General features: G+C 32.8%; 1 protein-coding gene across 1 annotated transcript in view; it reads left to right on the top strand.

The window, feature by feature from the left end:
* The first annotated feature begins 335 nt into the window (after positions 1-335).
* The window catches only part of LOC145297522 (uncharacterized), a 79,952-nt gene continuing 68,199 nt past the window's right edge, over positions 336-12,088 (top strand). Inside the window, exon 1 of the mRNA XM_080143431.1 lies at positions 336-501. Coding sequence (XP_079999557.1) covers positions 397-501 — 105 coding nt within the window. The 5' untranslated portion in view covers positions 336-396. The remainder of the gene's footprint in view (positions 502-12,088) is intronic.

Below are 12,088 nucleotides of genomic sequence, written 5' to 3'. Positions count from 1 at the left end.
ATATGATTTTGATGTTTTAATAATCGGAAAGAAAATGTTATAAATTAATCATGATGATATGTGTAAACAATAACAGTATGCATAAAATAAATTACAATGGTTGAAAATGTCCTCTTATACAAACCGTCAAAAACATTTGCAATGTCCTCTCGTAGATTTACTAGAAAGATTCCACTTTCGAGATCAACGTTTGTGGGTTGTGGTTTATTAGATAATGTATAAAAAAATAAAAAGTGAAAGAAATTTTTTAAAATCTTTTATTTCTACAAAACCACTAAAAATAAAAGATGTTTTTGGTTTCAATAAGTAAACGAAAGGAGGAAGTTCTTTTGTGAAATAGAGCAGGAGAAAATACAGAAGGTGGAATTTGAAACTAGAAAATGGAGGAGAGATAAAATGGCTGGCAGGCAACAGAGCATAACTGTCAGTGGTTGCCGTCTTGGTTTGGTTGAAATTAGGCTGCAAAAACAGAGAAAAAAAAGAGCAATCATCAAGAGACATGTAAGTTTAGAAATATTTTTTGTTAAAAATCAGTAATTTGATATCATTTGCCAACATCAATAGCAAAGCAGCTATTATGTCACAGGACCTTTTAACATTCTATTCCACCGAGTATGTATACCCCAAAAAATATTTAAAAAAGATTTGATATTCACATCTCTAACACAAATTCTATGTACCTGAAGAAAATGTTTTATGTAAACCAAAGAAAAATGTTAAAAACTGTTAAAATTTAAACAGAATTAAAACTGTTAACATTAAAACTGTAAACAGACATAATTTAAACAGTTAAAAGTTAAAATTTAAACAATTAGAATTTAAATTGTTAACATTTAAACTGTTTAAATTAAAACTCTTAAAATGTGAACGGACATAATTTAAACAGTTAAACCTAAAAATTTAGACTATTAAAATTTAAACTGTTAAAATTCAAATTATTAGAATTTAAACTGTTAAGATTTAAATTGTTAAAATTTAAACTTAAAAGTAAAACTCTTAAAATGTAAACAGACATAATTTACACTGTTAGAATTTAAACTGTTAAAATTTAAACAATTAGAATTTAAATTGTTAACATTTTAACTGTTAAATTTTAATTTTCTAACTATTAATAATTACATAGGTTTTTCTTAATTAATTCCCGAATATGAATTAATTCCTTACAGAATATTGGCGTAATTTAAAATGTGCTCGGATGGAGGGTATAGATAGATATAAATATTAATGTATAGCTAAATCGTATCTTTAAATCGAATTATCTGTGTATCTAGTCAGATATTTGTAAAAAACAAAAAACAAAAAAAACAAAAACTGAATTTAAACGTTTCAGGGTAGGTAATTTTATATTTTCTCAAATCAGAGTAGTTGTCTTTGATTTTTTTTTGTTTTGTTTTGTTTTAATTAAATAAGTAATTCGCATATATAAATACCGAAAATTAGATTTTAATTAGTGATAGCTCTTTTTGTCTTATGCTAGTAATTAAGATGATGAATGAATAAATAATTAACTAGCGGGAACTGTGGAAATTCCACAGGGGACTCATTCATATGTGATATATAGATGTTGGCATTCTGTAGATATTCAGCATAAATGGAGATGCCCTGATATTATTATTGTATCTCTTCTGTTAAAACAGCAAAAGTATTTATCTAAGCTAGCAGGGACGCCCGGCGTAGCCTGGTTATAAAATACTCTTAAATATGATATTTTAATTTATGCAGATTTCGTATATATTATTATAGAGTCAATTTTCTATCGATTCTTATACATATTGTATATTATAAAGTTGTGATTTAAAAAATAAAACATATATCCATATGTCTTGAGTGTATCAGCTTGAATCGAAACCTAAATCAGAACTAACCTAACTTTTAAACCTAAATTTTTTCTTAAGAAAAAAAAAAAAAAATATATATATATATATATATATATATATATATATAGTAAAATATTTATTTATTTTCCTTTCGTTGATTTGGCTTTCAATCGCACTTGATGCATATTTTATTTTATTCAAATTAAAACAACGTTTCTATATGAACTCTCATTCTTGACGTTATTCTCGCGTTGCCTACGAACAGTTCAAACATTTAAAAATACAACCGTCAGGTACAACGCGCGGCTCCTTACAAACAGACTTCTTTCTCAAACTTTACAACATGGCAAGGAAAAATAAAAGATAAAAACAGAAACAAAACAACACACTGAAGATGGAGTATACCTCTGAAATATATTTGTGATTTCAAACAAGTAAAATATTTGTTTATTTTCCTAATATTATGTTGTGATTTGGCTTTCAAGCGCACTTGATGCGTATTTTATTTTATTCAAACATTTATTTATTTATAAATCAAACTTTTTCGACGTCATCGCATCTTCGTCAGGATAGACATATTTTTTTTGTTTGTTTTTCCTCCTTTTCTTTCCCTGTGTTTAAATTTAAATTCAAAATGTAAGTTTAGTAAAGCGATTTAAGGCAGATTGTTTTTTTTTTTTTTTAATAAACAAACATTTATTTGTTTATAAATCAAACTTTTCGATGTCCTCACGTCTTTAATACTTTGGGTCAATTTGACACTTCTGCATGTCAGTGACATATTAGCAACAGAGATGAGTTATCGACCCCTGTTCTTCAAAAGAGAACCGACGTCTAGCGGTCATTATGTGAACCTCAAAGATAAACAAGTGTGTACGATAAAACAAAAATATATAATAACAAAATAAATAATACAAAAATATGAAAATCGAAACATTTATTATATAAAAAATGTATCAAAATATAATTTTAGTGTATTGATATAATTTCTTTTCAATGAGTGATTCATAACAGAAAATAAAATAATAAATATGATAAAAAAATGAAATATTTATCAAGGTTTTTTTTTTTTTTTTTTTTTTTTTGTATTGAAAAATTGTATAAAAATGAAGCAAGATATAATTTTAGTTTGCACGCACTTTTAGAAAAGGAAGATTTATCGACCCTTGTTCTTTGGCTGACAAGTGACATCTGTCGGCGGTTCTTGAAACTAAAATACCCACATTCAGCTCATGTCACTGACATGCAGAAATGCCGCCAATTTATACGTTAAGTAGACTATGACTGAAATCAGGTATCCCATCTCTCTAATGCGAAGTAAGATATTTATTTACGAAAATAAAAAATGCTTTAATAACAATTAATGTGATTATTATAGTTAGCTTTAGTTTCGTATATTTTAAGAGTTTTCGATTGGCATATTAGTCTAATTACATTTTATTATAAATATTTTAGAAATATCTTTCACAGTTTTATTGAGCTTTTCATTTTTGATCTAGAACCTAAATACGAAATCTTGGAAATATGTCGCCAATCTTTTTAATAAAATCTCATATGACGTTGTAAGACTTTTTTCTATTTTTTTTTAATTGCATTTTCACCCCAAACAAGACAGTGCGACTTTGATGTAAGGAGCTACTATCTGTGACATAATTGCAGGGATACTGTGTAGGGAGTTGAGCAGCAAGATGTTTGTTCATACTACACTTGAACTTCTGCATGTCTGTATAGTCGGGGAAACAGAAACCCGAAAAGGAATTCCAAAGTCTAGCATTTCTGGCGAAAAAAAAAAACTATTAGAGTAGAAGGCTTTCCGGTATCTTTTGAATGCAATTATTGGAAGCGAGCCTATAAAGTCTACAATAAGTGTGTTTTTAAATTTCTGTTTTTGCAGACTTTAAACATCTCCATTTCCTTTTATCTTTTTGGTGCTTGTTAAGATAGAGTCGACTGATCGATTTTTAAAAAATATGTTGTTTTAAGCAAAAACAACAGTACTTACTTGTCATGTCGAAAATAGTAATATATTCCAAAATTACGAAAATTTATTGAGTAGAAAATCATTTATAGTTAAAAGTAATTTTTACGGAAATTATGGCATTTTCCCTAGATGTGAACTCCTTGAAGATTGTAAACAGAGGGGACATACTTATCGCCTTTTTCGCTACTTCAACAGCGACGTTTTGTTTTAGCCGATAATGATAGACTTTTTTTTTTACTAAAATTAAAAACATAATAACAGTTGTTCTACTCGATGAAGTTTCATAATTTTTGGATATATTACTATTTCGGACATTACAATTAAGTAAATACTGTTATTTTTGGCTTAAAACCACATATTTAAAAAATCGATCTGTCCACTCTATCTTAAGAAGCACCATCTTTTTTCTTCCCCTAATTCTTTTTTCATTCCATATAAGAAAAAAATTACAACAGTTATTTTTTTTTAAATACATCTGTCTATAAGGAGTTGTTTAGTTGTCTTCTGCTATTAAACGAAACACGTGTAAGACGTACTTCATTAAAAAAAAAAGAAGAAAACTTATAAGTGTAAATTAAATAAATCCTCTGGTTTTGGAATGATAACTGATGATTATATATTTCTATATGTTATAAAAGTGACTTTGTTTGTGTGTGTGCGGTGCCGTTTTTTACTAAACTACTCCGTCAATTTTTGGTCTACAGACTTGGAACTTGATATATGGGGTATTTGGACATGTGAAACAAGGTCGATTTGGTTTTTAGCCAGAAAAATAGCTGCTAAGGGGGCAAAATAAAAAATTTGGAATATGGCAGGTGTAGTTCGATATATATGTCATACGCATGCGCAAATATGTCATACGTATGCCCAAATATGAATTTATATGGTTAACTGCGTTAATTTGTTACGTTTTGAAATACATATGTCGTTAGCGCAGATGGGAGTGAATACAGCTATAACGCTAAATGTTTTGGTTTCTGTTCATTGGCCAAAATGTTGTCAAGGGCAGAGGTCACACCGTCCAAAAAGTTGTGGTAATAACACCTAAGATGTGAACAGTAGTTTGAAGAATCCAAATAATGTCTATTTTAGTTTTTAGTATTTTTTTAATTTATCCTGCTCGCAAGTTTTATTATTTGCGACGCACGGTTTATGGCAACTATCTGTTTACATTAGATTTGAAGACAGCAATGTTGTAATCGGCATGGAAACAGTCCTACGGTAATGTGTTCCACAGACGGAAAGAAATTCTGTTTATGGAAATTTCTCCTGATGGTTTATTATTATTATTATTATTATTATTATTATTATTATTATTCACTCCAAGCAAGGCAAATTGCTACTTGGACGCAATGGACCATGTGTACAGGGACACTATGTAGGGAGTCGAGCAGCGAAATGTCTGTTCATATTACATTTAAATTTTTGCATGCTAGTACAGTCAAGAAAGCAGGAGACAGGGAGGGAATTCCAAGTTCTAGCAGTTCGTGGGAAGAAACTGCTAGAGTAGAAGACTTTCCGGCATCTAGGGACTTCTACATTGAAGGGGGGGGGGGATTGCTGCTTATCGGGTTAGTCAGGGGTATTTATGTCGAGGGGGCACGTGCTATGAGTCAGAGCACATTTCAATAAAGTACTTGTAAAACAAGCACAGGAATGCAACATTGTGGTGATGGGACAGAGTTTCGAGCTTGGTTGATTGTGTGTCGTTTACTCTTTATTATTATTATTATTATTATTATTATTTTATTTTTATTTTACTCTTATTCACTCCTAAACAAGGCATATTGCCACTTGGACGTAACGGGCTACTATTTGGGACCATGTCTACAGGAGACTATGTGGGTAGTTGAGCAGCGAAATGTCTGTTCACAGCACATTTAAACTTCTGCAGATTAGTACGGTCAGGGTTGCAGGAAAGAGGGAGGGAATTCCAGAGTCTGGCAGTCCGAGGGAAGAAACTATTAGAGTAGATTGCTTTCCAGCATCTAATTACCTCTACAGTGAAGGTGTGGGATTTTGCTGCTTGTCAAGTTAGTCGGGCGTATTCACATTGAGGGAGCACAAGTGTTACGAGTTTGCCAGTGCATATTCCATTAAAATACTTGTAAAATAGACACAAATATGCAACATAGCAGTGATAGGTTGGAGCATGGTTGAGAGTGAGGGAGCGATTAGGTTGGAAACTCTTTTGGGGAGACTCTGTGTGAGAGGGAGGAGGGATTAGTGGTCGATGCACCAGATCAGACGTGCCAACAAAACTCCATGCATGGGGGAGTAATGGCTAGTTCATTCCATTAATCAACTTTAATCCTCGTGTGAACTTCTTCATGACCCTTATCCTCGAATGGTCTTTGTCCTTGATAAATGATAACCCATTAAAAAAAAAAAAACAGTAAAAAAATAAAAAGTGACCAAACTGAATCTATATATTATTTAATTATTGGAATTCTTTTGAGATGAGTAATTTGTATATTGTTTATTTATTTATTTGCGGACTATTATCCTCCTCTTTTATAGTTCTTGTTTCATAACGTTTCGGCCAACTGTTCTTTCGTCATTGAATCTCTACAGTTCCAAGTGAGCATTGTCTGAAGATAGCGATTTCAGTCCTACACATGCCAGAGGATTAATTGGCCAAAATGTGGTGAGACGACAACTATGGAAGGCAGTAATTACTGAAGATACAGTTAAAGATTCAGCATTCCTATCCCGCCGCGATAAACGACCTGACAAAGGCCAGAGGAATAGTTGGCCGAAACGTCGTGAAACAACAACTATAAATATGAGGATAATAGTCCACAAATAAATAAATAAATAAATAACTGAATCTGATTTAGACAGAAGTGTCAAGCTCTTGCAAACCGGGCTAATATCAGAATGAGCGAAGGATTCCTCCGCTAATATGAAAAAAATACACAAATAATAAATCTGGTTCTTGTCCAGAATTCTCCCTATATTAAAAAAAACAAAGAAAAATCTGTACGATGTACGAATCCGTGACGAAACGAAAATATCACATTCCAAAATTGCGTAAATTAAACAAGATTGATTTTTATCAAGAAAATCATTTTAAAGGGATTAATGTGAATTTGTAGGCATTACGACATAAATCTCTCCAGTTGGAAGGTATTGAATTATCTCCCTTTGTTTTTAGATTTTTTTTTTCAAAATGGCGGACAAAGCAGTCGTTCTTCGGTCACTCACTCATAAAATTTGATTTTCATCTTTGAAAATAAAACTATTTGATCAATTTATGTAATTTGTAGAATATGATATTTTTGTTTCGTCATGGGTACATGCATCAGGCATGATTTTTTTTTTTTTTTTTACAATATGGGAGAAATTCTGAACAAGAACCAAAAGTTCTTTATCTTGTGTGTGTGTGTGTGTGTGTGTGTGTGTGTGTGTGTGTGTGTGTGTGTGTGTGTGTGTGTAATATTGTCGTATACCTGTGTTACTTATATCATACCTCGTGACTGTTACCAACAGGTTTACTGCTAAACCTTCTCTGAGAGTCAATGGTGGTTGCGTACACTTTTAATCTATTTCTTTTATGGAGACGCTGACCCAAATACTAAGTCAACCAAAATAAAAATAAAAAATTGAATTTCTGAACGAATTATCTCAGGTTTTCACAAAGTTTAATTCTTTTTCGTAATTGTTTTTTCTTTTCTTTCCTTTTTTTTTTTACGTTTCACTTTTGGGAGAAAAAACATTTCCAAAATGTTGAATATTATTTGAGAAAATATTTTTTTTAAAACATAGGAATATTTTATTGTTAAATATGTTTTCCCTTTTTAACTTTATTGTTCAGATCTTTTATTTTCTTTTTGTTCGATGGGAGAAATTGTTTGTTTAGTCTGTCCGTGCGATGGATTATCCAATTTCTCCTATCAACTATCGCTACAATAGTAAGGGAGACATTACTCATCCTTAGCAGTCGTATTGTAAAATTCATAATGATCGGTTCATTAGTTTAGAAGTGAATCATATACATAAAAATATATAAACATGTACACATACTTTATACATATAGATTTTTGTTAGGTTACATATTTTTTTGCTTGGGGGTTCACCACTTATAAAGGCCTAGAGGGCACTCAAGGATAAGGGTTAAATGTTAGATAAATGGTGAGACAACAAGATCAGTTATGGTGGAACTTCGGTAGGGCTTAATTAGTTAAAAGGGCAGCCCAGAAGAAATTTATTTACATTATATTTGAAGGTGACCATGCTATAGTCATCCGGGAAGCAGCCACACAGTATTGTGTTCCACAAACGGACAGTTCTAGGAAAGAAACTCTGTTCATGGAATTTTCGTTTAGTTTTAGATAAATAGAAAGTGGAGAAAGTTATTGACGGTTGTAGTTAGATGTGTATTTGTTGCAAATGTTTTACAGGGAGAGACCATAGATCAGAGCTCAGTCGAGCACCTACCATAAAAGTAACGATAGAGCAGAGACAGATTTGCAATGCTTCTTTTGTGAGAAAGAGGTGAAAAGGTTCTCCCCCACTAGATTTTGAAGACAGTTTTGTACCCTGTCAAGACAGGAAAAGGTTACGCTTAGGAGCTCCATCCCAGATGTTGCTATTATATATTAATAGCATTATTTATGTACATATTTACCTATGTCATTCTTAATTTTTGTTACCTACATCTTATTTAATGAAACGATCTGCTCTGTTGAAGTGATTTATGAGAATGTGTTACATATACCTCCCCTCTGAGGAGAGGTTTAATATCTCACAAGTCACAATCAATTAAAATACATGAATGTTCATAACATATCTTGCTGTATGCATCCCCTGTAGTGAGCCTGCCCGACTGTGGAAACACTGTTTTCAAACAAGTTCGTTCATACCGTAAAAAAGGGGCCAAGAACAGACAGCGGTTGAAGACAAGAAGAGGTTTATTTGCCTGGAGTCATCTGTTCTCAATCGCTGACCAGTATGGCGGCAGAACATTCCAAGCTATGGATTATTAACCCCTTAATTTATCATTGATGTTAAAGGCATTCTTTAAACGTGGTGTTCTCCTCACAAGTTCTCAACAAACTGCTTACCTCTCTTACACTCTCTCTCTCTCTCTCTCTCTCTCTCTCTCTCTCACTCACTCTCTCTTATAGTCATGTGGTGTCAATGTTAGCTTTTGAATCTAATACATGATTGATACTTGCAAACAAACCCCTTACTATTTACGAGAGTCATTTAATAAATAAGGTGAATTTTACAATAAACTGACTTGCGTTTCGTCAACCGAAAAAGATGTTTGCTTTATTTTTTTATACCATTAGTTTTTTTCTCCACATCAACAAATTGTGCAATGGATAAAGTGCTAAGCAATAATTAGTTTTTCTAATTTTGTTCTTCTACCTACCTTACTTTTCAACCGTAAAAACCCTGTCCACCCCAGACTCGTCCTGGCATGAAACAGTGCCCAGCAGAGAGGTCTTAATTTGAGAGTTTTGGTTAGTGTGAATTCACCCCTTAGTTGCTATGATTGCTATTTATATGCTAAATAGAACCTATCACTTGCAGGTCATTAACAAAAAATATCTGCAAAAACAGATATATACAAGTAAAGATTTACCTCAGCCAAGACAGCTATGTGTTTGGCCAAGTTTATTTGTTGGTTTGTCATCATGTGTGTTTGATTGTGTACAGCATAGCATTCACATGGCTTGACCAATTGTAACTAAACTTGGTCAAAATATTGTTCATTCAATTTAGGGATATCTTATCAAAGTTCAAAGTCAAAGTTAAGATCATGGAAAAGGTTAATCACATTTTTCGGTGAAAACTTCAGTTTTGTTCCTTGTAGAGACTCACTACACAGCCCATACTGTAGCCAATGAAGTTCTGCATGATATATGACCTTGATCATTGACAGTGAAAGTTCAATCAAGGTCGAAATTTCGATGAAATTATAACTTCTGATTTTTTTAAATTTATGTTTAGATCTGATGTTCTTTGAGGTTATCACCATTCAATATTTCAGCCTGATTAGGTTTTGAGTTATCAATGGTTTTATGGCGTCATTTCAGGAATACTTCATATAATATGAAGAAGTTAGGTCCAGATAAGACTTTGGCTCATCCTTATGTGTCATGTGGATATATGCAGTCTTACAACTGACTTATGACAAGCAGCAAAATTCCAACCTTACACTGTAAAGATCCCTAGATGCTAGAAAACTTTCTATTCAAATAGCTTCTTCCCTCAAACTCCTAGACTTTGGAATTTCCTGCTAGGTCTCTGCTTCCCTGACTGTACAGGGTGGAACGATAACAGTGTCGCCCTAAAGAAAACAACACTACAAGTTTATTTTAAAACTTTTATTGAAAAAAATCAATTCAGGTAACTTGAAGAGCTGACATCTATTCAATGTAGTCGCTTTCAGTCTCTATCACCATCTTGATACCGGTCTGGAATTAGGAGCATGCCTTTTCCACAAGCACCAGTGAATACTTGGCAGATTGTGGTGATCAGGCTGGCTTTGATGTTGTGGGAAGTCATGTTGGTGATGTTCTCGACATATGACCAAACAAAGTAGTCCAGCAGGTTGAGGTCGGGGGTGGGGGGGCGGTGAGAGAAAGGTACGAAGTCATAGCACTCCTTCTGAAGCCAAGTCTGGATCTCTTTGAGCCAGGGCCGAGTGCTGCTGCTACACCCAGGGTCTGCCAGCGGCCACCTGATTGCACCAAGGGACCACCACACTCTTCGGCACATCCAGATACCCTTTGCTGTTGACTTTCAAACCGACTTAAAAAATGTGAGGTGGCATGATGTGGCCTTTACTTGAAACCACACTAAAGACAATAACCATGGCCGAAAACTTTGTTTTTGTGTATACTCATCCCATCTAATGACACCTATTTGACTAGCTTAATTGGAAGTATAAACACATTCATGAGGAATATGAGATAGAAGGCCTATCACTTTGAAAACCACCATACCAACAAAGACCACCCAAATAACCACAAAAATTCAACCCTCAACGATGCTGAAGCACAGAAAAATGCGGCGAAATTCTACAAATTAAAAACATCCATGAACCCTAGAAAAAACAGAATCATAGAAAGTTATGAGAATGATCTGGTTAACCTGATTAAGAATATTATATTTAAACACAACAAAAAATACATAATACAAACCCTTAAAAAAATAAATAAATTCTCAAAATCTATAACAAAAAAAAAATCACCAAAATAAACTAATAGTTCCGGCAGATAAAACTAGAAACTTCTATACAATGGACTAAATACAATATAAAAATCTCCTATATAAAGAACTTAACAAAAATTACAAAACTACAAATATGTCTACACTATATGATATAAATAAGGAAGCTAAAAATATCTTAACTAAGCTCAAAACAGACAAATACACTGAAATTACAGTACCAGGTGCACCAAGATTTTCCCTGAAAGATCATAAAGAGGATTTTGATAACAATCCTTCAATTAGACTCATTTATCCCTCGAAATCTGACGTAGGCTTAGCAAGTAAAAACATCCTCAATAGACTTATCCCTAAAATAAAATCTATATCCAAATATGTACTATGGCAATCTTCTAGTCAAGTCATTGATTGGTTTCCTAACATTAAAAACAAAAAGAATGAAAAGTTTATTTCATTTGATATAGAATCATATTACCAAGCCATATCTCCAGTTCTTTTAAATAAATTTCTTTTAATGGCCCCCAAAAACAGACATAACTAAGGACAAAACTAAACTAATACTATTGGCAAGAAAGTCCATAATGAGTTTTGACAATAAATATTGGACAAGAAGTAAGACACCCGACAACTTCAATGTTTTAATGGGATCGACCGACTCAAAACAATTTACTAATCTAGTGGGCCTTTTACTCCTAAATGAAATTCATAAAACACTCAAATTCTGATTAGAGAGGATGGGGCTCTACAGACATGATGCGCTCTTCATGATTAATTCCACTAAGGAATTACGAAAGAGCAATAAAATCTCTACATAAACTTTTTAAAAACTATGGGCTTACCATAAAAATCGACCCAAATATACTGATAGTTAATTTCTTGGACGGAACACTAAACCTAAACAACTCAACTTTTGAATCCAACCATTTGTTATTATATGTCCATAATGAATCAAACCACCCAAAATCTATATTAAAATCAATAGGGAAATTTTTGGTGTGACTGCAGTCATGGAGGCAGACTGCTAAGGGTGGCATGTGCGAAGACAAGTCTGCAGGTTTGATTGCGTCTTAATTTGCATAAATGACACAATATAAGGCCGGCAGTG

This window comes from Euprymna scolopes, chromosome 18, assembly GCF_053919585.1.
Source record: "Euprymna scolopes isolate OS-2025 chromosome 18, ASM5391958v1, whole genome shotgun sequence".
In the NCBI taxonomy this organism is placed as follows: domain Eukaryota; kingdom Metazoa; phylum Mollusca; class Cephalopoda; order Sepiida; family Sepiolidae; genus Euprymna; species Euprymna scolopes.
Note: the sequence above shows the minus strand (reverse complement) of the source record. Positions and strands in the feature narration are given on the sequence as shown.